Raw genomic sequence first — 27,327 nt, 5'->3', positions numbered from 1 at the left:
GTTACTCCAGCTTCAAGGGATCTGACACACCCTCTTCTTGTCTCTGATACCCTTCTCTGTCTGTCACTGTCCGTCCATGCCCCCTGCCACACACATGCACACATGCACGCTGCGCTAAGCACACCATGGTTACAGGGCTGCTGTGACTGACAGCTGGAGTGGACGGGGACTGCTGGACATCATTTATTGAACACGGAAAGGAAATGATGTATAAGACGCTGGCACATTTAAAGCCTGAGAGCTAAGTAGTAAGCTAGAGTGAAATGCAGAGTATAAAATGGATAAATAAAAAAATCTAACAACACAACTCAAGGGAAGTCTGAAAGAATCAACATGAAAAGACAAAGGTTAGTGCCTGCCACCACAGCCAGGGGAAGAGAGTTGCCATAGGAACCATAGAGGAGGAAAATAATTCAAACAAAGAAATTTCTTGCTTTTAAAACAAACTTTGAGATGTTAAACAACCCTATTCTAGTCCCCTCCTTCTCGTGCCCCTGCAGTACAAGGGACTAAACCTAGGGCCTCAGACACACTGCATAGGTGCTCTTCTCCTGAGCCACATCCCCAGGGCAGACAAGGAACAGCAATGTCCCTGAAAGGCAAGGCTAAGCAGGGCACTGGGAGGTAACAAGTGCCCTCAAGGGCTTGTGGCTCAGAACTTGAAAAACTCCCCTCAGAACAAACATTTCTGATAACGTAATACAGGGAGCAGGGGGAAGTTAAGGCTGACTTACAACTGCTGTGAGCCACGGTGGCACAACAGCACCAGTGTAATCTGCACACACATCCCCAAAACCTGACGGTCCCTGTTCTCTAATAGATACCCGAGTGTGGCTCCGAACAGAAAGGCCAAGAGGACACCTGGAACAATGCTACACCCCTCTAAAGACAGCTTGCTTTAGTCCCTCTGCATCTGGACTAGACGCTGCTCTGTGGCAGCAACCATAAACCTTGCCGACCTCCTTACAGGATACCAGGGTGAGCCAGGCAACTCAGCTCATAGCTCATTAAACATTAATGAACCATTATTCACTTACAGAAACAGAGAATACTCTTTATTAGTTAAGCAATAAAAGGATTTCAGAGCGGGGGAAAAACCTTAGAGACCACAGTTTTTAATGTTCTAGCCAATAATCAAACTCATCCACAAAGGATATGTTCTCTTCTCTGTCTCACTCCAGGGCTCACTTCTTCCTGTCAGCCTTTGAGAGTCTCACTGGGAGTCTGAGTAACAACTGCCAACTCGGGTCCACATTTCCGTATGCCTTTGCTCTCCCAGTGTGGCCTTCGGTCCAAGCAAACCACAGGCTCGGAGGGAAGGGCAACACTTCTGCTGCATCATCTCACCCTGAAGATGTGCTGTGGTAGGGCTCCTGGCTCTGAGGACACCAAGTCTCTATTCAGTTCCCGTACCTTGGGGAGCGGTTCTGCTGACTGAGGTTCCGTAGATGTAGGCGAAGCAGCCCCTCCTTGTGCCTTCATTTCTTCGAGGTGTTTGTTCAAAGAAGTCAGTTTCGCTTTTGCATGAAGTTTTATTTTTTTAATTTTGTTATCAGCAGCTTTACGCTCCTCCTGCCGTAGAGCAATGAAGACAATAAACTTGTGCTCACTGTTTACCCAGCACACAATTTACTCGCAGCAGGCAGCGCATTACAGCACTTAGGAAAAAGAAGCAGGTCTGACGCTCTAAGCGGATGACCGACCTGTCTTTATCAAATGCTCAGAGAAAAGCGAATGACAATACCTGCAGAGCTTCATCCTTCTGCTGGAGCTGAACATCCTTCTGTCTAATGATGTCTTTCAGCTCCACCACTAACTTCTCTGCATCAGCCAGGCGTTCCAGAACATCATCTTGCATGCTATTATTCAACTCCATGCTAGATTCCTGGTGTAATTCCTGGGATTTAGACAGAAAGCAATAAAAATAATGCACAGGGGAAAGGCAATAACTCCCCGCAGGGACTGCTACGTCCTCACCTCAATCACTGGCCAACTCCTCTCTTTTGAAACTGAGCCCTAACTAATCCCACAGCAGTTATCCTTGCCATTACAACATAGTATTTTGTCTAACTTAGAGTATTTGTTTTAAAACTTGATTTATTTCTAGCTTATATAGGAGTACTGTGTATGTATACCTGCAGGCCAGAAGAGGGCACCAGATCCTATTACAGACAATTGTGAGCGACCTTGTTGCTGAAAACTGAAATCTCAGGGCCTTTGCAAGAGCAGCGAGTGCTCTTAAGTGCTGAGCCATCTCTCCAGCCCCAGAACTTTTATTATCCTAATTTTATCCAAGAGGAAAATAAAGGGAGGCAAGGATTACATAGTATTAAGTGGAGAAACCCCAAATTTAAAATTAGAGCTGAGACGAGGGCTAGAGATATGGCTTAGCTGGTAGACCGAAGGCCGCGCTTGCACAAGGCCTGGCTTCAGTTCCCAGTCCTGCATCAACTGGCATGGATGGCAGCGCACACCTAGGATCCAACACTCAGAAGGCAGAGGCTGAGAGATCGGGAGTCCAAGGTCATCTTTGGCTAGCTACAGAGCAAGTTGGAGACCAGTCTGGGATACATGAGACCCTGTCTCAAACAAAATAAATTAAATTAAGCTATTTGAAAATTAAAACAAAACAAAAGCCCTTAACTATTTAGCTTGCCGCTTGTCTTTGAAAAAGTTAATAGACTTCTTTTAAATCCTTAAGGGTTGGAAAATACAATGCAAACTACAAGAAAGGTAGACAAATTTATAGAAATAAACAGGTTTTCAAACAAAAACGGTGCTCCAGTCCCATTACTCTTTACACTTTTCCCATAGAACAGGAGCTATGTCCCTAAGGAGGAGGAAGGGGAGGAGAGGGAGGAGGAAGGGGAGGAGGAAGAGTATGTTAACACTATCTTAAGACAGTTTGGTACTAAACTGGCTAAGCAGACAACCGGGACCCATCTTTCCCGGCTCATCTTACACTTGGTTTCTGTCCCCACAGCTCTCGGACTAACAGTTCTTAGCAGAGGGTCATTTACAGAGTGGCAGGGGTTTCCTTAAACATCACTTCTACTTTGCATGAGGGAGGCTGCTCACATCCCTCTAGCCTAAGGTATTCTCCTCAGAACACACAACAGAGGTCTTGTTACTCGATCTGGACAAAGTTACTCACAGCTTCTAAAGGAGCTGTCATGTTCTGGTCAGCATTATATCCTGATAATTCATGTAAAACAACATTTGCTAATCCTGATAATCGGTTCAGCATCTCTGCGAGTGAAATAGAAAAGAAAATGCAACAATCAGTAAAAACAGATGCAGGCTGCTGGAGAGTAAGTAAAGCAGACAGGTGCAGCTAGACATTAGTACCCACATCATCTATGTGAGAGAAGGGACTGTCACTGGACTCAGTGTGCAGCCAGTTGTGTGCATGGTGTAGCCACACCCTGTTCTGCTCGGATGCCATATTGTAAGTACCATCACTAGGGTCAGTTTGAATAACAAAATGCAAGAATACAATCTTTAAATGCAAGTACGTCATTGTTAAGTATGTCTTAAGGACTGTCTTTAATGCCCTATTTTTTCATTGATAAACAAAAATCTTAAGTTTTCCTTCTCTTAGATTGATCCTTCTCTGATTTTCAATGAAACCCCAAGATTCAACAAAATTTCCCTTTTCATGTGTTCCCCGAACCCCATTCGTTCATGTAGTTTTCCTGACAAACCATGTGTCAGTGGAGAGTCACTATTCAATGTGGCATATAAAAATTTATAGCAGTAAATGACTGAAATCAGTATCCTACGCAACATAAGCAGAGAAAAGGAGATAAAGCCCAGAGCAGAAATCAGTGAACAGAAAATTAAACTCATAAGACAAAGGCTGTGCTCAGAAAAGCTCCTCCCAAAGCCCCTATGCTGAGGATTCGGGGCCTGTGCATGCTATGTAGACACTCTGCCCCTAATCCACACTCCCAGGCATCTACGATTAATTTTAATAAAGGAATAAACACCATCAGAAATAAATCTTTCATAAAGATCTGTATAAATCTCCTAAAGAAATTCATACTAGACTATAACTTATCAGAATATAACTTATCATTCTATCTTTAAATTTTGCACGCCACTCTTGGGAATAAGCAAACAACTGACTGGTGGACTCAGAAGATGGCAATAGGCAGGGAAGCATGAATATTTGTGTGCTTCTTAGATCCCCAGACAAGAGCAAAGCAAGTAGAGGAACAGCAAAAACCTGCGTCAAACCTGAACAGAACACTGCCCCCAACAATAAAAAAGTCCCTGTATAATCAAGTTTCCTATCAACCCCTAAGTTAACGTAGCAACAGTCAAAATCAATGACCACCATCAAATGTGGCTTCAGCAGTGTCCATTCAAGAGGAAACAGATGGTGGCCACAGGTGTGCAACAAACCAAGCAAATTGCAGCGCCAATTGGCGTTTGTTGACTAATCAGTGTGTCGAGCACAGTAGATGAGGGAATGGCTCACGGACTGCCAGGTCTGGCAGCACACTTGTAATCCTAGCACTGAAAATGTGGAGGTGAGATCCCGAGACTCCCTGGACAGCCAACCTCACTTATCTGACCAGCACAGGTCCCAGGGAGACCCTGTCTCAAAAGAACAAGGGTGGAAGACTCCTAAGGGCACCCAGGGTTGACCTCTGGCCTAAACACACACACAAGCAAGCACGCACACACACACACACACACACACACACACACACACAGGCACAAGTGTGCACCACCTTCCCACAAAATTACTCAGAAAAAAACAACTAACATTTTCAGGCCCTGATCAAGGTATCTAGACACTCATCAGTCAACAGCTGATAATAAAGCAAAGTCCAGACTTTATGAACTTCCTGATGAAAGACGATAACCACCTTCTAGAGTCTTGTCAAAGGATGGAAACTCAGGCCACCATCTGCTACCATCTGCAGAAAACGCAGGGACAGAGGAACACACTGAACTACATAACCCATGTGCGTTCCTGCGGAGTGTCCAACTCCACAGCCGCAGGACCCACGTTTCTCAATAGACGGTTGTACGGAAAAGATGGAAGACATAGCAAGTGAAAAGGGCAAGATTCCTAAGTGGATAATAAAACTAAAAGGAGAGCACAAAGAAGGGCTTCTAGAATGGTCAACCAAGTTATATTTGTTACAGTAACTTATGTAACTATGTATTTTATAGTGTGGTTTTATCTGTGTTTTATCAAGGAGAAGTGTTTTTTTAAAGAAAAATTAACAGAAACTGTTAAATAATTATGTTTAGAGACACCCATAAGGAAACGTTATTTCTTATTTTTATTGACACATATCTGTACAGTCCATAAGGTATTTGATGGTGAGATTCAGACATGCAGTGGGTGGTGATCAACTCGGGGTGATTAGCATATTCATAAAGGAGTTTCTAGACTTAAAGCCAGGCTTTGTCACACTCCCCGACCTAGAAATGCTTACCTAGTTGGATGCTCTCCATCACTTTCAGTTCCGATTCCCCAATCAATCCCAACCTGCTGGCTCCACCCACACTTGCTTCTTTCTCTAAGCAGCTTGGACTGTGGTGGTCCTAGTTTTTGGATTAATGAGAAAAGTACTGGGACCTCAGGCATAGAATTCCTCAACTGTTTTTAAGCCAGAATTTCTTTAGAGAAATGTAAAAATACAGCACATTAGGGCACAGCACGTGTGCCCATGCCCATCCGGAGCACCAGACCTTAAATAGTTTGCACATTATCATTAAAAGATAAGATGGACTGATTGAAAAAGAAATCCCAGAGGCTGATGGGAAGGGGATGATGATCTGGAGCAAGTAACAGCTTTCTGGCTCAGCATGCAGCAGCATCACATTGTGCTCCGAGGTCGCTTTACCTGGTCAGCGTCAGTTCCTCCGCTTTAAGATGAAGACTAAGAAGGGCCAGTTTAAGACAGCAGATGCAGGTCCCTGGCTCTGGAGCGGGTTCTGTAACTGCAAGCCTCTGGGAGGGCGTCTTTCACACAGCCGAGAGCTGCAGGTCAAAGGCTAGGAATCCAAGGGCATGGAAGCTAAATGGAGCAAGATGGTCCCTCTCTATGAGGCTCGTCGCAAAATACAAATGGCAAATACACACGTAAGGATCAGCAAATGGAAAACATTGTGGTAAAAAATTCACACAAGGAAAGTGGGAGTGCTATCATTTTATAAAGCACCAGAATCACAAACAGAAAACTAAAACAGAGCTCCATGTGAAGGCCAAGCTTCTATAAAAGCCGGCAAATAAAACAAGCTGGCCAAGCTCACCATATACTCCTGGTCACAAGACCTGACACATACAGGAAGCAGCACTATGAATTCAAATAAAAGCCTGGGGCTGGAGAAATGGCTCAGTGGTTAAGATCACTGGCTGCTCTTCCGGAGGACCTGGGTTCGATTCCTGGCACCCACGACCATCTGTAACTCCAGTTCTAGGGAACCTGGTGCTCTCTTTTAGACCCTAGGGACACCAGGCACACACAAAGGGCAAAGATACACATGTGGGCAAAAGTTGTACAAATAAAACTTAAAGTAGAAACAAAAATAAAAATAACTTATTTTCTCAAAGCCTTCATTGTCTGTTGACAATTAAAATTTTAAAAATATGAGCCAGGCAGTGGTGGCACGTGCCTTTAATCGCACCACTTGGAAGTCAGAGACAAGCAGATCTCTATGAGCTCAAGGCCAGCCAGGTCTACAAGAGCTAGTTCCAGGACAGCTAGGGTTACACAGAAAACCCTGTCTTGAAAAATCAAAAACAAACAAACAGACAAAAAAAAAACCCACAAAATATTTGGTACGTAGTGCTTCACTAGGAAAAATAAAAATAAGGAAATAGATGGCATGTTCCTAACCACAGAGAACATAGTACAACATGCACAAGAATATAAGCCAAATAATCATACAGCAGAAGTGTATCCTGTGTACACACTCCTGCATCACTAATAACCATACAACAGAAGTGTGTCCTGTGTACACACTCTTGCATCACTAATAACCATACAACAGAAGTGTATCCTGTGTACACACTCCTGCATCACTAATAATCATACAGCAGAAGCGTATCCTGTGTGTGCACACTCCTGCATCACTAATAATCATACAGCAGAAGTTATCCTGTGTACACACTCCTGCATCACTAATAATCATACAGCAGAAGTTATCCTGTGTACACACTCCTGCATCACTAATAACCATACAGCAGAAGCGTATCCTGTGTGCACACACTCCTGTAACACTTGCTTTGGAATTTGAATCACATGCCCACAGAACATCACTGGGTCACTCCTCAAGTTTATATCATGCATATTTGATTGCATCCCAGTGGTTTTTATTTCTTAATTTTCAAAGTGACCCACAACTGGGTTAGAGTTAATAGGACTGTGTTACTACTATAGCTAAATTATATCCGATATTAGGTGATTCCTTTACAATTAGAAAATGTTATTAGAAAGATAACATTCCATAGTACAAAAACTGGTTTCTATTGACTTAGAAATAAATGGTAACTACAGCATACAGACACAAGCACTGCCAATCAAGCAACGTTCCTGTCTTTACATAGACTCATTTATTCTCATTATTTAACTGATTTTATCCAAAAAAAGTTTAAACTTTTAAGCTAAAAAGATGTACTACCAACAACCCTAATTTTAAGATGAGTAAACCAAGACACAGGGAACCTGAGTAACTTGTCTGGTAATACAACTCTCCAAGCTTCTTGGTTGGTGGGGACACCCAAAAGCATCCCGTTTTCTGAGTAACTTTCTCACCTTACATTCTTTATCCTGGATGAAAACAGGGATGCAGGTGAAAGCACCATGTTAATAGCGATGTAGTGGCCTTATTTCAGTGAGTAGTAAGTCCATAAGCCAAACTGACAACTCATAGGCATAAGCCCTTAAATAGTTTATTATTTTTCCACATATAGGCTCATATAGACATGAGAACACAGACACAAAGAGTGTTTGACTGTTCATGGCTGGGAACAATCTATGTGCCCTCCAGGGAGAACTGCTAACTGTACTTTTTGTATTTCTTCAAGGGAATGCTTTATAGTTGCCTGAAAGAGTAGGGTGGTGTGTTCAAAGCTCGTGTTTACTGAAAATGGTTTTTTATATAGATTGAATTGCTGTATCAAAATTCTTTGTTCAGATTTTGAAATATTTTGGACTCTGGGATATTTGTACACATATGAAGAGCCATCTTGGGAGCAGGACCTACCTATGTTTAAACACAAAATCATTTATAGTCCATATATATTTAACACACAGAGACTGAAGGCAATTTTATACAGTATTTTTAATCATTTGTGCATGAGGTGAAGTTTCACCGCGATGAATTTCCTACTGTTAGCATAGAAATACTCAGCAAGCTTTACTTTTTAGCCCTTCATGTTTCAGACATTAAGATCAGAGACTCTGTATAATATTAAGTGGCAAAAAGATGTATTATGACTCACTTGAGGGAAGTATGTATTACACATGTGCTTTAGCAGTCAGAACGTCTCTTAGGAGCAAATTATTTGCCTTGCTTATTTCTGGAGTGGGGAAAGGTGACAGAGGTAAGAAGGTAGAACTGGGCTTTACATTATTATACCCTTTGATTTTGAAATTTCTTTGATCAAAAGCACATATAGCTGATCCAAAAGTAACTAAACTGAGAAGAACTACTATGGGGGAGAGGGAGATGTACCTTAGCAACAGACTGGTTGCCTAGCAAGCATTAGACTCTGGGTTTGATTCCCAGGCCTTAAAGGGGTCTTAGGCAGTTCAGTCTGCCTTCCACAGGGTTGTTAATAACAGATGGTATGTAATAATCAGAAGTCCTACAAATAACTTATTCTTAATAGGTAACCAAGAAAAGTTAATGATATTTTATAAATGAGGGTAGTATCTTTAATCAAAATGGGTGGGGGCAGCAGGGAAGGAGAGGTAAATTTTAAAAGTCAGTGAGAAAGTTAAAAAGGAAACCTTCTAAAGATCATTATTTTTAGGAAGGGCTGGCTATATTACAGTAGAATGAAAAGTCCACACCCCAAAAGCATGGGAATCCTCAGAAATGCCGACAGTCGTCTTGAGAAACCAAGGAAGAATCTTCTATGTGATCTTCAAAGTCTGTTGAGTTGGGCCATATTTTTTATTTTTTAATTCTCTTAATTTTTATAAACATGTGGCATACTTACAGAGGTATTCACACTATCTAAAATAAACAAGATATACTCAATAAGTATAAAATAAATATACTTTGGAGAAATAGGCTCAAAGTGTTTTACCTATAGCATGTGCAATTAAAATTGTTCAGGAACAGTGCAGTCAAATGTAACTGGAGCTCAGAAGGAAGCATCAAACGGTCCTTCCAGGATCAAGGAAGTAAAAGCAGTGTTATGAATACACATCGCTTCAAGGCCGGGCCTCCCGGAGGCAAGAGTTCTACCATTTGGGTATACATACTTTCAGCCCCTGAAACTTTTCAGTTATTTTCCATTTTCTCCCGCGACCTATTCCAAACCGTCTCACTTTTTCTAACAGAACATTTCTGGAACCTACAGAACCTAGAGTTCTGAAAAGGACTCTACACTGTTAGAAACTCTTCCGCTGTCACCGTGCTCAAATCTGGAAAGTCGTCCTTGTGTACTTGGAGAACTTCCAGCTATCTCCCAAAGGGAACGTGTTTATTATCCGTGATTTTAAATATCTGTCCCACCCTCAAAACGCTCCTCTCTCCACAGACCAACTGCAGCGCTTTAAATAAACCACGCAAATACTTTCTCCAGTCGCCTAGGGCTCACCCTTCGGTTCGCATTCCTGAGGCGCAGTGACAAGCACACCCCCACACAGCCAACCCCAGGTTTTTCCTCCAGAACTCCCTTCCAGGTTCCTTTCCTGCGAACACCTCTGACTCCTGGATCAACTCTCCCTCCTCATCTTCCCAGCCCATTAGGACCAGGATCACGCATGGGCCTCCGACTGCGGCAACAGCTTTGCCCTTTGCCTAGTCTGAGTCCCGCCGCCTCCGCGGGGCACAAAGTTTGTTCAGGGCCCGAGCTCAGGGCTGGGGCAGGCTCCCTCCCCGTCCTCGGCTGCGTGCCCAGGCTGGCTGCCACCGGCCGCTCGGACGGACACAGGGCCGTGCTCGCAGGACTGGCCGGCTCGCCCGCCTCCGGGGCTCCCCGGGGTAGTAATGACTCTGCCGGACGGCCGGGTGTCTGTGCTCCCGGGCCGCGTATGGCGGCGGAGGGCACCGGGCGGCCACCTAGGCCAGGCAGGTGACCACGGCGGAGCCCCGAGGGGCGGGGCGGCCGGCTGAGCGCCGCTGCCCGGTGTCCCCTGGCCAACGGTCCGCGGCGGGGCCGACGCCGAGTTCCCCGTGAAGCCTGCCGACCACACTCACCTGCAGGTGGGCGCCACCGGCAACGCCGGCCGCCCCCCGCTCGACCTAAGCCACGTCAGCTCGGGAATCCCAAACTCAGCGCCTCCGCCGCCGCGCCCCTGAGACACAACCACTCTCCGTGGGACGGAAGACGGGACTGAGACGTTGGCCTATCGGAACTGCGCACGGACCGTTACCATGGCGACCAGGCACGCCTTGTTTGTAACCTATCGCGTCACAACGACAGACACCAATCAATGCCCTAAAACCTTCCACTTCCTCAAAGAGGGAACCAACGGATATTCAGTAGGAGAGGCCTGACGGATGAGTATGTGTCGGGGTGTGACCCGGAAGAAGATCCAAGAAGGCCGGGCAATGCCGAGAGGGTGGGTATTCTGCAAAGATCAGGTGTTTGCTGTGTAGTTTGGGAGTTCCGGTTTACGCTAATTTCTTACCTACTACTGTTCCTGCTAGAGACTATGGCCCATGCTTTTGAGGAGAGTTTGGACTAGGGGCACCAGCTGCTAGTATTGGGATTTGTGTGAGAACCAACCTGGAGTAGAGCCTGAAACTTGGTTTAGTATGGCTTTTTAACTTTGTGATGAAAAAATTAGAACCAGAGATAGGGCTAGTCAAAGACAACAGCAATTTAGCAACAGTCGGACTACAACCTGACGTCACAAGGTATCCTTTGCTGGTATCGTTCAGGATGTGAGTGTAAGAGACAGTGAAGAGTTGGAAGGTGGTGCTTCAGCTGGGATAAGCAGACAGAGATTTAAGGGCTCTGGGAAGAGTCAATGAGGAGCTCCAACAAGAAACAGATAGTGCTCCTTCATCCTAAAAGGCCGGCCGGCGGCGGAGGATGCAGAAACCTAGCCAACTCCTAATGATTTCAGACATTCTTTGTAAGAATGTTACTATGAATTTATGGACTCTCATTATACACCAAGCACTCAGCTAGCCCACTGTATTTGCAATCTCATCCTAATGATCACACAATCTCGAGAATCGAATAGTAGCTCGGTAAGGCATCTTTTCGCTGCTTATTTAAAGTTGTCTATTTACTATATATATTTGCCACCTAACATAACTATCTTATTGCCTTATCACAGTTTATTATAAGAAATCCTGAAGTTTTTGTCTCTTTTATTTCAGTTGTATCTCCAGGTCTCAGAATAGTATACAGGGGGTACTAAATGTCCCTTGAAGCAATACTATGTGTGACTATCTTTAAGTGCAATATAATAAACTTCAAAACACTCGTTTGTACAAGGTGTTTGGGGGAGGGACAGAACCAGGATAAGAGGTGAATTTTATCTGTACACATACCTACATTTTGCCTTAGAGCTTTCAGCTTTAAGATCTTTCCTTGCAGAAGTTATAAAGTTATCTAGCAGGCATGGCCCCACCTTCTGTTGGGTGGGTCCAGACTGGTCATTCCCAGAGAACTGCAGTGAATACAAAGGGAATGTAATGAGGAAATGCGGAGAGGTTGGAGCTGAACTGAGCTCCTTAAAAGCTCCTTCAAACATCACTGAAGGATTGAAATGGTTTAAAACGCAACCCAATTGCAGCACACTGACTCTGAGAGACTGACTGGGATGGCAAATGGTAATTTAGGAATTATTGAGGTGTGTGACTCTTGACTTTAATCCCAACAAGCCTTTAATCCCAACACTTGGGAGACAGGCAGGCAGATCTCTGACTTTGAAACCAGTTTGATTTACAAATGGAATTCCAGGCCAGTCTGTAGTTAGTCAGTCTGTGTCTCCATTGTCTCTCCAAAATGCAAATAATTAGGAATTGGCACCAAATGAGAGTGAAGACCAGTGGCGGTAGTGAAAGACCCCCAATATCGGGGAGACTCTTACTCAAGCCTAGGGATAACGCGACCCCCTCAGTAACTCATGAGAGACCATCCTTGCTGCTATCACACGAGGTTTAATGACAAGACGACAAGACGGGAACCAGTGCACTGGGGCCGAGACTCATAACCCACGCAGGGGAAGAGTTCGACCCTGAGTGACCGGGAGAAGTAGTTTTTATAGGAAGAAACCACACAACCCAGTAATCCGAAAGGGGGGCAGAGAGAGTGTCACGGAAAATTCTGAAAATTCCAGTGATGATTACAAGGGGGCAACTCCCTGACTCTCAAGATCATTCTCAAGGTCGTAATCAGCTAGTTCCTATACCAATGATAATTACTAGGGGGTGATAATTACTAGGGGGAATCTCCCTGTTTCTCAAGATTACTCTCAAGATTACAATCTACCTTTATCTTCAGCTAGTTCCTGAAACCCTGAAATTGGCTAATCCTAGATTTCTGATTCTTCTCTTCCTGCTAGATTTTTGGCTCTGTTTTCCTGCTAGGGGGATCTGGATTTATCCAGGTCTTTCAGTAGGTTTCAGCACCATGTGTGGATTGACTGAGATATTTGACAAAGGTGATATGAACCGATAAGCAAGGAAATGTTGCCTATATAATATGGTGTGCCGTTTTATGCAAAGACATTTGAATATTATTCTGAAACTGAAGAAGTTTTTATCACTCAGGTGTCTCTTGGAGAGTAATCATTTTGGGTCCATGAGATGGTTTCATAGGAAAAGCTCTTGTCATACAAATGTGGTGATCCCAGGTTGATCCCTGGAATCTATATGAAGGCAAAAGGAAAGAAACAAAAGTTGTCCTCTGACCTCCACATGTGCTGTGGAAGTCATATACACACATCATGCACAATGATAATCATTATTTTTTAAAAAGAATGACTATTTCCCCTAATTCATTGTATAATGAGAAAGAGTTGAGGGCAAAAAAAAAAAATGTCCTATCCTGCAGCACACAATTGGAGAAGGAAGGCTGAGGAGGGAGGGGATTAAAGTGCAGGGGTGGAGATGTGTGTGGAGGAGAAATAATAAAGGCAGAAAAACTATGTGGAAAGGGGTATGGTAATGGAGATGTTAGGAAGGGGTCAGGAGACAGCTAACCAAAACTAAGATGGATGGAAAGCCTAATAGAAACTACTACTTTGTAAGCTAATTTTTAAATATATTAGTTTTCTAATGGAGTTTGAACAGAGATGCTTTGTTTGGGTGGACTATGCTGTTCATATACTCATGGGTTATTCAGCAAATCCCAGTGCTAGGTATGAGATAGCTCCCTGTGAGTTATTCGCCAAGGAGGGCTCAGAAACCCAGAAAATCCAAGCTACTGTATTGTGCTTGGTTGTCCACCAAAACTGGATGGTGAAACTGTATTGTAGAACATACACACTTTCATCACAGAACAGATAAATCAATCTGGGACTGACCTGGAAAGTGGCTAAAGTATGCCAAAAAGCTACTGGGGGAGAAAAGTTATCATTGGTCTTAGCCTACAGTGGACGTTGCATGCAACAATACTGGCCTGCCACATAAGGTGCTCAGTGGTGCAACAATGAGGGAGAACCTTATCTGGTTGGATATCAGGCAGGCTCTACAAAAGGGAATTCATGTCTGGTATTTTAAGTCTTGTCCAAAAGTCCTTAGCTGGGAAGGTATAGACCCTAGGAAGGAACGTCTATTGTTTTGCTGAATGGACATGTTTCCACATTGACTTGTAAATATGTGTCTATCCACTGATTAGTGATGTTTCTTTTTGCCATGAGCAAAGGTGAATGCAGAAATTCGTAACTAGTCAAAGGACTGAGAATAACGAACCTTCAAGTGCTGAGCCTTGAAAAGGACATCAGTCTCACTCCCAACAACCATGGTTTAGAGAACATCACAGAAGAGGAGGCAGGAAGAATTTATAAATTGGATGTGAAGAAGTGCCTTAAAAAGCTGCTTTCTGGACATGACATGGCTGCTGCATACATGAATTAACCGGCAGCTATGGCAGCTTGCGTAACATCACCCAAGCTTGTCAATATTCCAGGATGGATGGAGAAGCACACTCCTAGCTAAATAGCTGCTTGCAGTTAATGCCTGTTGCAGAAGAGAGTCAGTATTTTTCAGGGATGTCACCATTAGTAAGTATTACATGATTCAGTAAACAGTCTCTCACCCATGTACATACAGGCAACCCTAATTAAACTCAGTGGTTCCGTTGTTTTTTAAAGACAGCAGGGGGTAGTTTTTAGAGGGTCTGGGAGGGAGATAAAAAGGTGAGGATGTTTCTGATCAAAATGCATTGCATAATGTAGGAATGAAAGAATAAACAGTTTTTAAAAGACAGTCTCTTCTGATTTACTATTCCATTTCCCCTTGACAGTTATTTTCTCAAAGCCCCCTTCATCTTCTTTTACGCCAAATACAGACATCCCAAAACTTTCCTATGGCCTTGTTTGTCATCCAGATGTATCTTCAACTTAAAACTTATTCAAATATTTGTCAAATATATAAGCATATCACATATATATGTATGCCATTTATACCACAAGTATAATCTATACCAATGAGTCATATGATCTTATAGATTAGAAAAAGAAGTGGCCAACTAAAGGCTATTTTATTGAAAAACAGTGTAAGAGGTTGGAGACAGCTGAGTCGTTAAGAGCACTTGCTCTTGCAGAGGACCCAAGTCGGATTCTGAGTATCACTGTCTGGTGTCTCACAGCCCCTGTAACTTGAACTCTGGTGGAATCTGACACCCTTTTCTGGATGTTTTACACACAGCCCCCCACATGGTCATATAGATGCACTCTCATACTTAATAAAGAAAAAAAGAAAAAAAAAGAAAGAAAAAGGAAACCAAACCAAACAAAACCCAGTAATTGAACTTATTTTCTATTATCACTTTCAGAAGGAAATATACCTAAGCATGGTGGCATGTCTCTAGTCCCAGTATTGTGAGGCAGACGCAGGTAGAACTCTGTGAGTTTAGGCCAGCCTGGTCTTGTGAATTAAAGGCTAGCTAGAGCTACATAGTGAGACCCAGCTTTAAAAAATGCATTATTGAGGGGGGGGTCTAGATAGACACTCAGTGATTAAGACTGGCTGCTCTTCCAAAGGACCCAGGTTCAGTTCACAGCATCCACATGGCAGCTCACAACTTTTTCTAACTCTAGTTCCAAGGAATCCAGCATTCTCAACAGACACACATGCTGACAAAACACTGATGCACATAAAAATAATTTAAAAACACATTATTTTTACTATAATATATAAACTATAACCTACTGTTTCCCTCTGCTGCTTCTGTTTTTTCAGATAATGAAATGTCCTTTAATTGACTGCTTTTTTCTAAACTTTGTCAAGGTACAAAATACAATGGTAGTAATAATAGTAATGGAAATTCTGAATAACAAATGTGAAAAATTGAAATAATCCTGACAAGTTTTTCAGAAACACAATATTTATTTAAAAAAAAAAACAACCTTTAGTTAGAAAACAGAAATGAAAGAAATTTCATATTTCATGTCAACAATAGAATTTCACACTGAGTTCTGTTCCACAATAAAGTCCACAAAGCTGTTTGTGAATAGAGGAGACAGGGTATACAGAAAGGGGAAAGAACTTGGACCGAGGTAGCCAATGCTCTGTTTGTTGCTTCCAAGTGTTACATGAAGAATATCCTCTGGAAAGCCACTGGTAGCCCTAGTCTTCCAGCATGCCAGAGGCAAAACTAGCAATCTCCTAAAATGTAAGATTGCTGGCTTTCACAGTTACCCTCTTCTAGGGGGGTTTTGTTCCACCAATAAATAAAGTTCCTAATTCTATATTAAGATCATCCTTTGGAACATCAATCTCATCGCCTGGTTCTTCTCCAAGCTTCTTCCACCAAGGTGCTTGTATGTGCTTCAGGGTAGTGAGATGGGCCTGTTTGGCCTTGGCTGCCACAGGCCTCGATCTACTTAGGAAGTGCTCAGGTTCTTTTCCCTCTGCCTCCTTCAGACTTGGTGCCTCTACAGCAAACAGAAAGTAAATGGTTAGTAGAAGTGTGCCAGGCAAGCACAACCTAGAAACAGCAGAGCTGGGCCCATCTACAGTCAGGAATAGGACAGGGTTTCAGCTCTGAATGTGTTGTCATTGCTAACTATGGTGGTCGGTGTCTAGTCAAAAGTTGCAGTTGTGAGTGGCAGCAACAACCCCAAACCTTTGGCAACTTCCAGGCTTAAAACAAAAGAATAAAATAATAAATTCTGTTAACTAAAGATGGAAACTTTGGTAAAGACATGCTATTAAAAGTTATAAATGTTCTGTAAGTGTCCTGCACCATAACTATTCTCATCGTCTACTTCTAAAAAATTAAAAGGCTTTGGAGACTATAGCACAGAATGTAGCTAGTAGGACACAACATCTTTGAGATTAGTAATTTTGCTGGAGCTGAAATATCCGAGTTGATAAACAAGCACAAACAGAAACTACAAAGTCCATATCATTGAAAACTGGGATGATGTAAGATTTTCTGAGGGCTGGGAAAAAGACTTTTTGTGTGTGGCATTGTCCTTATACAGATTTTGGATGTCACATCTCTCGCATGGGTTATTCCTTTTATAAAACAGAAGAAAGCAGAGCATACTCATCAACTGTTCAATATTGGTGTTGATCTGAGCCATCAGAGCTTCTCTGTGCTGCTGGGCTCTTTCTTCTATGGCCCTTCCCATAAAATAGTGCTGAAGTCGTTCTTGTGCTTGTGTATGGAGCTCTCTGCTGGCGACATCTGACATCTGAGAGCCCTGAAAACATATGGCAGAAAACTCGTCATGAGGACAGATAGATCAAAATATGCTTTACCTAACCACAGAGCAGAGCTTCTAGAATTCATAGCAGTCTCTTGTTTTATCTATAGAATCTACTGCAAGTATTAAACTGTCTATAAATTTAGTTGGGTATAATCATGCCTGTAATCTCCATGTAGAAGCAGAGGCATGTCAATCATGAGTTCAGGGCCATGGTGATACCTTGTCTCAAAAAACCTAAAAGATAATTAAATAAGCAGACAAACCAACCCATAACATAAAAAAATGTAGCTACCAAACCAACCAGTCAGAATTTAAATAACAACTTCCCAAACCCTGACTTTATATAACAATGTAGGTGGGCAAGTTCTCTTGGAGTTATATGTATGAGTGTTGAGTCTGTACTTAAGCATGTGTACCACATGTATATGCTGTTCCCTCAGAGGTTAGAAGAAGGTGTTAAGATCACCCTGAAACTGAAGTTATAGAAGGTTGTGGGTCTCCAAGTTAGTGCTAGGAATTGAACCTGGAGTCTCTGTAAGAGAAACAAGGGTTCTAAACCACTGGGCTATCTCTCTAGGCCCCAAGTTTCTCTTTGGTATGTTTCCAAGCATCATTTCTTCAAAGACATTGAGGTTGGGAGACAATAATGAAAAGTATATTGGTGTAGGAGGTCCTTCTGTATTTCTGTTGCTTTCATTGGTTAAATAGAGACTGCCTTGGCCTCAGTCAAGATGTGAGAGTTAGCCAATAAGAGGCTAAAACTAATGGGCTAGGCAGTGTTTTAATTAATGCAATTTCCATGTGGTTATTTTGGGGTTTAAGCTAGCCGGGTGGCAGGACGCAGCCCACGTTCCACCTTACTACAGTATATTATACAGAAGAGGAACAAAGCCAATTCCTTTTGTTTTGAATCCCATTTGAAATACTATTTTACTTCTTATTCATCCCTACTCTCAATGCATCTATACCACAATGTTATAACTGGTCCTGATTTCACAGAATGAAGAACAGAAATCTACTAAAAGAACCTATCCTTTAGACTATTCAGATAATTTAAGGAGAAGTTAGTGACAATTTGGATAAGAATGAAACAATCCTAGTCTTATAGCTGATAAAATTTATGATACCACAACTTTCTCAAATATTTATGTAATCCTGTTCCAGTTGGAAACTTACCTTTCAGTTACAAATCTTATCAAAGTGCACTAGAATCTGTCCAAAGAAACATTTAAAATATAACAAACAGGGATCTGGAGAGATGGCTCAGGGGTTAAGAGTACTTGCTGCGCTACCAGAGGTCCTGACTTCAATTCCCAGCAACCACATGGTGGTTCACAACCATGTATAACGAGATCTGGTGCCCTCTTCTGGCATGCAGGCAGAACACTGTATACATTATATATCTTTAAAAAAAACTGGTGTATTCATCAGAATTACACTCATCTTTCCAGATCTGTGAGATCTACACTCATATTCACCTGAATAAAAGTATTAGAAATATTGCATCTATGCTGAATTTAAATATATACAAAATTTTCTTGTCATTATTTCCTAAAAAGTATAGTCAAAGAACAATTTACACAGTCTTTACATTGTATTAGAGAGTATAAATAACTAGAGGTGGTTCAGTGTATGGACAAGGATATACAGAGATTATATGGAAGAATTAACCATTTGATAAAAGGAGGTTTAACAATAGTTCCTAAGAGGATACTGTAGAACTACTAACTATAGTGGCATTTGTGTTTTAATAAATAAATGTAAATGGAGACTGTTCTTTCATTCCCAGCCACCCAGGCCCAAATAATCACATAGAAACTATATTAATTACAGCACTGCTTGGTCTGTTAGCTCAAGCTTCTTATTACCTAACTCTTACATCTTATCTTAATCCATTTCTATTAATCTGTGTATCACCACGAGGCTGCAGCTTACTGGTAAAGCCCAAAATCTGTCTCCTTTGGTAGCTACATGGCATCTCCTTGACTCCACCTACTATCTTTCTATAGCTCTTCTATATTTTGCCTTGATATAGGCCAAAGTAGCTTCCTTATTAATCAATATTAATAAAACATATTCACAACATACAGAGGGGAATCCCACATCACCTCCCCTTTTCTGTCTAAATAAAAAGGAAGGTTTTATCTTTAACAGAGTAAAATTACACATAACAAAACAGGTATCAAGCAAGAATTACAGTTACAATATATTTTGTGAGTCTAAAGTTTCACATAATTTATCTTTTATCATAACTAAGGAAAACTATAACTATTTAGCCTTTAATTCTATCAAAGACCCCAGAAGGATATAGTACTACCTAAGTAAACAGGAAGCAACTTCCAAAACTCTAGAATTGACAGGCTACCAAGAAGATCCAATTGACTCCCACTTTGTGGGTCTAGAAGCCCTCCCCCTTTTAAAAGTTTTTTTTTAGTCTTATGTAGATCCATACTGGTAAGGGTCCGGCATTTGTGTACATCAGCAGCTACATGGCATCTCAAGGACTCTGCCTACTATTGCTCTATATTTCTTCCAGGCTGGCTATATTCTGCCCTGCAATAGGCCAAATCAGCTTCTTTATTAACAAATGGTAATAAAACATTCACAGCATACAGTGAGAGGGGAATCCCACATCAAATAAAACTTGCCTAAAGATCAGTGCAAAGCATCCACTCTAGTCAGTCATACAGGCCAGGCAGTGGTAGCACACACCTTTAATCCCAGTAGCCACATTAGATAGCAATAGGGGCCAGGCAGTGGTGGTGCATGCCTTTATCCTAGCACTAGAGAGGAATGTAAGATGGGAGGAGACAGGACTCAGTCTCAGTTTCAATCTGAGGGTTCCTGGAGGCAAGATCACCTATTTTAAGTCTGTGGCAGAGGTAAGAGTCAGTGGCTGGGTACTTTGCTTTTCTGATCTTCAGGTTGAACCCCAATATCTGTCTTTGGTTTTTATTATTTGTGCTCCATTTGTCACCCAATGTTTGGAGTACAAATTCATGAAAAAGTCATTTGCCTGTGGCTTCTCAGTCACTGGCAAAGGCCAGAGCAACACGCAGTTGGTGTCACTGCCCTACCAGCTAGGATTTCTTTTTTCTCTCCTGGCAGGTTCTCCCTGAACCCACTTCTTGAGCTGCTGCCAAACTAGGTAGCTTCCTTAAAATCCAGTCAGGTTTTTACTGTTCTATGCAGTAGCAATAAGCCCCACATCTTCATCAATATAATGGGAGGATTTAGTAAGACAACTGGGAATTTTATTATTATTATTATTTTAGTTTTTCGAGGCAGGGTTTCTCTGTAGCTTTGGCGTATGTCCTGGAGCTCTTGTAGACCAATCTGGCCTCAAACTCACAGAGATCTGCCTGCCTCTGCCTCCCTAGTGCTGGGATTAAAGGCGTGCGATACCACTGCCCGGCTAACTGAGAATTCTTAAAGAGAGAAATTAGTTAAGCATTTTTCTCACATTAAAAAATGGGAAACATCATTATATTGGAGGGATTTGTTTCCCTGTATAATACACTGCACAGTATGAAAATGGAATGATTACATGAGATGCTATCGGGTTTAGATGGGATTTATGTAACTGTAAACATTATCAGCTTTACCATTTTTGTTCTATCACTAAAAAAGTTGATTAATCTGAGTGCTAAGATACAGGTCTTAGAAAAACTTAAACACATCACAGACAGAGGAATTTTATGAAGAACCAATTTCAGTGTTGCTTTACAAGAATAAAGAACAGAGTAAGGTTTTTAAACAACCAACCTTAATATATCCACCATACAGGAATTGCCAAATGATAGAGTAAGAGCTGCATGTTAGATTTAAGGAGATTCAAAAGCAATAATCTCATATGGTATGTATTCACATTTTATGAAGCAAATGTTAAACTTGTGGTCAGTTTATAATAGAATTATCCCTAATGACTGGACAGAGTTGGCTAAAGCTGTTTTAGAGCCTGGTCCATGATTACAATGAGTAGCTGGTTCAGAGAATAAGCTAAGACTATTGAAAACGGAGTAAAGCAATAGATATGGAACTCTCCCAAGATCAAATTCTTAGAGAAGAAAATTATGCTTCTGTAGAAAGGCAATCTCTATATTGTGGTCACATCCTGGCTTTAAGCTGTGCAGCAGTTTTGAATGCTTGGGACAGAATTGGAGGAGCAGGAAAGAAGACTGAATCCAAAGTCATACAGGACCCCAAAGAAACCTTCACAGATGTCTTACAAAGATTGCCATCAGTAGTAAATAGAATAATACCAAATTCAGAAGCTAGACAAGCAACAATGAATCTCTGGCTTTTGAAAATGCTAATTCGCAATGCAAGAGCATAATTAGCCTGTTAAAGGCACAGTCAGCACCTTTGAAGGAATGAATCCGAGATAAAATTAATATTGAATCTCATGACCATGATGATACTTGAGTAGGAGAGGTGATTTCCAGAGGTTTGAGGAAAAAATAATTATGGCAAGAAAAGTCGCCTTAAGAGGGATTGTAAACAGGGCATTCCTAGAAACAATGTTCTTTCTAAGCCTAATCTATTCAGAATGTCTGTACATTCTAGATTATGCAGAACGTGTGGTAAAAGCAGGCATTGGACGAATGAACATAGATCAATAAGGGATATTCAAGGTAATCCTTTGCTGTTGGGGGAAACTCTGTGAGGGGCCTCTTGCAGGCTACTATGCCAATTCAGTCATTTCCTGCCATTATAGAGGAAACTCCTTCACAGAGCAATTAAAGAAATTAATGCCTATTGTGAGAAACTATACTGCTCTGGATAATAGAACAGTTTTAAAAGAAAGAGCAAAAAAATTTAGGAGAAACCATAAAGCAGGTATTTTGGCAAACTTCTATAAATGAACAAAGAATAAAATTAAAAATACAAATAAATGACATTGTTATTGAAGATCTGGTAGACACAGGTGTGAATGCAACAATAATATCATCAGAATCTTGACATTCCAATTGGCCTCTTCAGGACGTAAATGTTCAGCTTAGGGGTCAGAACTTTATCTCAAGTAAAGTAGAGCACGAGATGGGTTGTATGGGAAAAGAAGGACAGAGAGGAATATTAAAACCACGTGTGGCTAATAAATCTGTGGGGACATGATTTGTTACAGCAATGGCATTCTCAGATTAACATTCCCCAATCTTAGAAAAAAATCAAAAATTAATGTATGCTTCTGGGGAAAACATTAGAAGGTATTAAAGGGAATAGCAACTGACAGTTCAGATTGTACAAGAACAGGGCACAATAGTTGCTTGTTTTCCAAAGGCACCAACAGCCTTACCTTTAAAATGGTTGACAGACAAACCTATATGGTTTGTACAAGGGCCTTTAACAACAGAGAAACTGCAAGCTTTAGAACAGCTGGTACAGGAGCAACTACATTCTCAGGATATTGAAGAATCAACCAGCCTTTGGAATTCTCCTGAATTTGTTATTTTAAAAAAAAATCTGGAAAATGGAGAATGGAAACCGATCTAAGATCTGTTAATAAGGTGATTCAGCCAATAGGCTTTCTGCAGTCTTGCATTCCTTTGCGCTCTCTATTACCTAAAGGATGGCCTCTTATAGTTACTGATTTAAAAGATTGTTTCCTCACTACACATTTACAAGAAAAAAACAGAAAAGATTTGCATTTACAATGCCTACTTATAATTCTCAGCCTGCTAAGAATTATCCATAGAAGATTCACCCACAGGGAATATTAAGTAGCCCTACCCTTTCCCAATATTCTGTAAGTCAGTCATTGAAAATGATATGTAAGTAATTTCTCTGAATATAGTTTACCATTACATGGATAATATTTATTATCTGATTCAAATGTATATACTTTAGAAAGAATTTTTGAAGAAGTAAAGAAAATTTTGCCTTGTTGGGGATTACAAATTGCTCCTGAAAAAATACAAAGAGAAGATTATATTAATCATTTAGATTATAAAATAGGTTTACAAAAAATTAGATTCCCAAAGGTGCAAATTAGGAGAGACTGATGGCAGACTCTTAATGACTTCCAAAGATTGCTAGGAGACATTTCCCTTCTATGGCACAATATTGGGATAAAATCTGATAACCTGATTAATTTAAACAAAACCTTAGCTGGTGACAAGGACTTAAACAGATCCATGGAATTATCAGATGAAACAGAGAACTGGCTTTGATCGAAGAGAAATTATAGAAGGCATATGTGGATCATGTAGATCTGAGTCTTAACTGCATTTTTGTCATATTTCCCTCCTAACTTCCCCAACAAGAATTTTAATGTAGAGAGACGATATTATCTTAGAATGAAGCTTTTACTTCACATACACATAAACTGAGTATAAAATTAAAAATTTATGTGGAAAAGGTCTCAGTTAATTCTCAGAGAATTGAGACTTCATCAATTAGCAGGAAAAGATTCAGCAGAATTTATAGTACCTTTTAATGATGAAATTGACAAATCATGGGAAGAAAGTGATCCCTGGCAAAGAACTTGTAGTAAATTTTTGGGAGAGACTAACAGCTATTTCAAAAGCAAGAGAATTATAAACTTATAAAGAGAACTAACTGGATACTTCCTTGCATTTCATGGGACACCAATAACGGGAGCCTCTACATTCTATACTAATGCAAATAAATCAATAAAGGCAAGTTACAAATTAGAAAATTTAAGTTAAGAGGAACAAAGGCCTTATAATTCTATCCAAAAGTCAGAATTTTATATATTCTCATGGTCCTAAGGGATTTAAAAAAAACCTATCAATATAGTTACTGATTTGTGATTTGCAGAAAGAGCAGTTTTACATATTGAAACTATTGAATTTATACCAGATGATACAGAATTGACTTTATTATTTATTCAGTTAGAAGATAAGATCAGGAATAGGAATCATCCCATATACATAACACATATGAGATCCCATCTGGGTCTGCCAGGTCCTCTAGCACAAGATAATGCAGTAATCAATTATTAATCAGAAATGTGCTGAGGGCCTCAGAATTTCATTAAAAAACATCATGTCAATATCAATGGTGTAAAAGAAGACTTCTATCACATGACAACAAGCCAAGGAAAATACAAGGAAATGTCCTACTTGTTCCTTCTACAATCAAATGTCACTACTGGCAGGAAGTAACTCAAAGGGTACTCAAAGGAATGAAATGTGGCAGATGGATGTGTTCCATTTTATAGAATTTGGAAAACTAAAATATGTACACCACACCATTGATACCTATTCAGGTTTTTAATGGGCAACTGCTTTGAATTTGGAAAAGACTGATTAAGTAATCACATACTTGCTAGAAGTTATGGCCATCATGGGTATACCTATACAAATAAAGACAGATAATGCTCCAACCTATGTCTCTAAGAGAATGAAATGGGTTTTTTGCTTATTATAATATAAATAATATTATAGGTACATCACACAATCCTATAGGGCAGGCAGTTATAGAAAGATCACATCAAACTAAAGGATATGTTAAATAAACAGAAAGAAATGATAAATACTCCCAGAAACAGATTGTATAATATTTTATTAATTTTGAATTTTCTAAATGCTAATGAGAAAGAAACAACAGCTGTGGAGAGATACTATATTGGATAGTAGAAAATAACTACAGAATTAAATTAGCTGCTATACTTTAAAGATCTACTGACCTCAGAATGGAAAACAGGACATGTGTTATGTTGGAGAAGGGGTTTTGCTTTTGTTTCCACAAAAGAAATGCTATGGATACCATCAAAATTGATAAAGATTCAATTTGAACAAGAGACACTTCTTAATTAGAAGAGATGATAATTCATTAAGCAATATGTCTGTTTAATCTAAACTAATCTATAAAACTAACAAATGCTTTTCATTTGATCAGATATAACTTGCCAAAAGAGAATTTCTCCAAAATTAGGGCAGTGGAAGGGTTTTGTTTCTGCCTTTACAGGAGAATAAAGGTATCCAGCTAAGGAAACTGAAGACCACTGTACAAAAGAGACATCTGGGAAAAAAAGGACAAATCATCCAGAAAAAATATCTTGAGAAAAAGAGCAAATTGGCCTACTGGTATATCACATTTCCAATAGGAGAAAATTTCATATATCTTCCCAATTATTCTGCTGTTCTCTACAGACATATAATCTAAATAGTCTTTTTGTAGTTCCAGTATAATTAAAAATAAAAGCTGGCTTTGGAGTTGGAATGTGGCTCTCTCCTTCTCTAAACCCAAGCATGCTTATTAAAGTAAAATCCAAAATCTGTCTCTTGTTAGAAGAGCCACCTGTTATAGGACATAAAAATACAAATATTTAAGGGCTATTTTATTGACACTAATTTCATAATCCTTTGATTTTATATAGACTCTAACAGTTTTTCTTAAGATATAAATTTTATAATACATACACACATATATATTCTAAATATTTATCATGACATTAATGGTCATATAGAGTACTAATTAATTTTTTTTAAAAAGGTTTCATCTACCTTCCTGTACATGATTTTGGGTTTGAGTTCACTGCAGTTTTCTGTAGTGAATCATGAGCATGCCTAACAGCAACCTTTGATGTCTCCAAAAGGAGGATGCAGCCCCACAATGATTCCTCCAGGACTATGATATCATCACTAATTTGAAAAATACCACCTAAAGATAGGCTTTGGACGGCAAACTTCTCAGAACAATTTTGAGGTGGCTAGCTGAAATGATCCCAGTCTTACAGACCACTCTAGTGACGACTTGAGACAGCTCTGCCCTTTCCCATTACACAGAGACTGGACAATAAATGATACAGTTATCTCTCCCAGGACTTAAAAAATGACCTAAATTTTTCTTTTTAGGATCCCCCTAAAGATGTCATTACCCCTAAGGAAGTAAACTTAAGAACACAAGGCTAACTTAATTTCCAAGAGGTAGGGTGGGTGGTTTTGGTCTTTCTTTGGGCTATGGGTATCTGTCATTGTTTACGGGGATTGGTTATACACTGATGTTAGTAATAGACAGGAAAAAAGCTAAATAAAGAAAATTAGATTCAAGGTTCTTGTTTTGAAAAGAAAAAAGGAGGATATAGATACGACATGATAAAAAGGGTAGATAAACTTAATCTATTTGGAAAAAAGGGGAGGATACAAATATAATATAAAAAGGTATATATCTATTTGGAAAAAAGGAGGAAACAAATGTAATATTAAAAGGTATATTACTGAATATACTTTTTAAAAAGCAACTATTAGTTTGAAATGTTTTATATTAGATTAAATTTTTGTACATTGTATATAAAGTTTATATATTGAAACAAATTTGAGATTAATTTTGTTAGGATATATTGTACATACATTTCTATGTACAGTTCAAGATATTGTACCTATACAACTCATTTAACAATATAATGCCAATTTCTAGCCCTTGAAAATTGATATTGCCAACTGTTTAGCGCAACAAAGAAATGCAGGTTAATAGTTAATCACCTATTATAATAGAACTTGTAGTCTCATTAGATATGTTTTCAAGGTTAAACAAAAATATATTTTAGATAGACAGGTCATCTTCAAATAACTCAGAGGTCTATGGAATATGGCATTTAAGATGTTTTAATAACATTGATTCTTTTTTTTAATGACAATAAGTTATGTCTGTTTCTGGTAGCACTAATCTATTTCAGAGAAGATAATGGGCACTGAAGAAACTCCACATGGACTTTACTTTCTTTGTGGTATCAGTAAACCACTGGGCAAGGAAATGCCCCTGCCTCAACTGCTAACAGTATGCTGTCCTAATTAGACAAGCAGACTACAAAAGAAAGTAACTGACAAACATTGTCAAGACAAGGAAGGACAGTCCATCAGAATATTCTGCTTTACAGAAAAATCTGTTGGATATTCTGCGGCCTGGAGGATAAAGATAGATGCCCCAATGTTGCAGAGGAACTTGGAGTGACTGTCCAGGCAGCCAGCTGTTTCTGTCACTTCCTACATTTTTTTGGAAGCTGCCTGCTCATACGTTCTGCTTACTCAGTTAATATTATTTCCTTGTTGGGTCTCTGAGGGAGTTGAAGACAAGATAGCTATAATTTTCCTCATTTGCCAGACACAGAAAGCAAGTTATGATAGAAAGTAAATTAGGTACAAGACTTTGAACTCACCAAGACAGGATAGATATGGAATATTTTCTCTAAATTTGTCAAATGCAAATGGACTAGATATTGTTGATGTATTTATTGTCTGTATATATTGTATAGTTATTGTACTTACTGTATATAGTTTTTCTTTTATTAGTTATATCATTTAATATTATTTCAGATAAA

The 27,327-nt window shown here is 40.1% G+C and overlaps 2 protein-coding genes across 14 annotated transcripts in view; both read right to left on the bottom strand.

Moving 5' to 3' along the window:
- Golgb1 (golgin B1) overlaps positions 1–10,548 on the bottom strand; it is a 60,666-nt gene extending 50,118 nt beyond the window's left edge. For 5 of the 12 annotated variants that reach the window (XM_087901011.1, XM_087901020.1, XM_087901027.1 and 2 more), the window contains exons 1-4: positions 10,402–10,536; positions 3,155–3,249; positions 1,745–1,897; positions 1,414–1,572 (exon numbers count right to left, since the gene is read on the bottom strand). In XM_087901011.1, the coding sequence (XP_087757137.1) occupies positions 1,414–1,572; positions 1,745–1,897; positions 3,155–3,247 (405 nt within the window). In that variant the 5' untranslated portion in view covers positions 3,248–3,249; positions 10,402–10,536. Of the gene's footprint in view, positions 1–1,347; positions 1,573–1,744; positions 1,898–3,154; positions 3,250–5,867; positions 5,998–10,401 lie in introns of those variants that run through there. The other 7 variants (XM_087901000.1, XM_087901004.1, XM_087901009.1 and 4 more) reach the window with 4 other exon arrangements.
- Positions 10,549–15,694: 5,146 nt separating this feature from the next.
- Iqcb1 (IQ motif containing B1) overlaps positions 15,695–27,327 on the bottom strand; it is a 68,308-nt gene continuing 56,675 nt past the window's right edge. For both annotated transcript variants that reach the window (XM_048454189.3, XM_085696277.2), the window contains exons 14-15: positions 16,880–17,036; positions 15,695–16,262 (exon numbers count right to left, since the gene is read on the bottom strand). In XM_048454189.3, the coding sequence (XP_048310146.3) occupies positions 16,033–16,262; positions 16,880–17,036 (387 nt within the window). In that variant the 3' untranslated portion in view covers positions 15,695–16,032. The remainder of the gene's footprint in view (positions 16,263–16,879; positions 17,037–27,327) is intronic.

Source organism: Myodes glareolus, chromosome 2 (assembly GCF_982192425.1).
Source record: "Myodes glareolus chromosome 2, mMyoGla1.1, whole genome shotgun sequence".
In the NCBI taxonomy this organism is placed as follows: Eukaryota; Metazoa; Chordata; class Mammalia; order Rodentia; family Cricetidae; genus Myodes; species Myodes glareolus.
The sequence above is the reverse complement of the archived record's forward strand: the minus strand, read 5'-3'. Positions and strand labels throughout refer to the sequence as shown.